Source organism: Tetrahymena thermophila (genome assembly GCF_000189635.1).
Source record: "Tetrahymena thermophila SB210 genomic scaffold scf_8254641, whole genome shotgun sequence".
Classification (NCBI taxonomy): Eukaryota; Ciliophora; class Oligohymenophorea; order Hymenostomatida; family Tetrahymenidae; genus Tetrahymena; species Tetrahymena thermophila.
Window position 1 is genome coordinate 211 of NW_002476409.1, and position 1,508 is coordinate 1,718.

Below are 1,508 nucleotides of genomic sequence, written 5' to 3' on the forward strand. Positions count from 1 at the left end.
TTCAAATAATCACAAGTTAAGATATATGTGACCTTTGGATATATATTAAACCGCCACAATTCTTTAATCATTACAGAAATATGAAATAAACGTATTTTCACTTTAAGCGCATGGTTAGTTAATATATTTAATTCTGATAAAAAATTGTTTGTTATTTCCCAATTATTTAATTGATCTACAATAATTAAATAGATCAATGTAACAAATAAAAATGAATATTTTTATTCGGGAGCCTAATATTTCCCAAGGTATATTTATTTGCTATAACGTTACAAATTAAAAAAACAATGACTTAGAACTTATTTTGCTATTATTTTGAATGAGATAAGCTTACAACTAATTCATGATTTAAGTTTTAAATATTTGCTACTAATCCCAGTATTTTAATATGATGAACTTAATAAAAAAATATTTTAATAGTTTGTTTTTATTTCATTTTAAATGAAAAAAATGAGGTAAATATAAGTAAAGGAACGAGATAATCAATAAAATTCATAAATTGAATATCTTATCTAATTAATCATTAACATTTGCAATATCTAATATTTTTTCAAATTTTTAGTGGGGGATTATGCTTTTAGGGTGTTAAGAGCAAATTTTTTTAATTACATAAAAACTCTTTTTAGTGTGTTGGATCATAATTTCCCTTAGCTATTTTATAATAGGCTCTAAAAAATATTATTAAAACCAAAAATGCTTGTTCTTATTCAAACTGTTGTTAAAATACATTCTTTATATAAAAATAATTTTAAATTATATTTTCATTTTCCTAATTTTTTTGCATCATTTTTCAAAAATTAATTAATTAATGAATATCAACTCTAAAATTCTCCTATAAGACCCCAAAAATTAAAAAATTCAATAAAAAATAAATCCTTTCAGGTCATCAGAACTCAAGATCAATCCATTCATTTAACAGGGGTTTTATATGAATAAAAACAATAAATTCAAAAAATAGTACATCTATTATATTAATAAATTGTAGCTAAGGAAAATGTGTTAAAGAAAATTAATCTTCTTTATAAATGGTTTTACTTTCAATTTATTAAAATAACATTGTAAAAGCAAATAAATGAATAAATATTTATGTTTTAAATTAAATATTATTTTAAATTAACTTATGCTGTAAGCCTACTATAAGGCTTTAAATATAAAATAAATATATTTATTGTTTTGTTAATGAAAATATTAAAAAATCTATCATTCATTTAAGCAGAAAAAAGCAGAAACTTCAAAATATTAAACATATAAAATAAATATCTTGTTAATATTTTTAACTTAGTTTATAATTAACTTAAAAAAACTTAAAAAATCTTCAATCTTTATTTAAGAAAAATAAAAATAATTTTTTATTTAAAATTTATTAATGCACTTAATTTACTTAAAAATAAAATAAAATAATTGATTAAAAATACATTTTATTTTTTTTCCTGAAAGAAAAAAATGTCATTAGCTCAAAACAAACATAAAACTTTGAATTGAAAATTCGAGTAAATTTTTTAAATTTA

At 19.0% G+C, this 1,508-nt stretch overlaps 1 protein-coding gene across 1 annotated transcript in view; it reads right to left on the minus strand. All coding sequences in view use genetic code 6, as the record gives it.

Moving 5' to 3' along the window:
* Positions 1–1,204: 1,204 nt before the first annotated feature.
* The window catches only part of TTHERM_002653326 (hypothetical protein), a gene marked incomplete at both ends in the record, with an annotated part of 411 nt that continues 107 nt past the window's right edge, over positions 1,205–1,508 (minus strand). The window contains 2 exons of the mRNA XM_012797740.1: positions 1,205–1,229; positions 1,416–1,508. The exon at positions 1,416–1,508 is cut by the window's right edge and continues 107 nt beyond it. Coding sequence (XP_012653194.1) covers positions 1,205–1,229; positions 1,416–1,508 — 118 coding nt within the window. The remainder of the gene's footprint in view (positions 1,230–1,415) is intronic.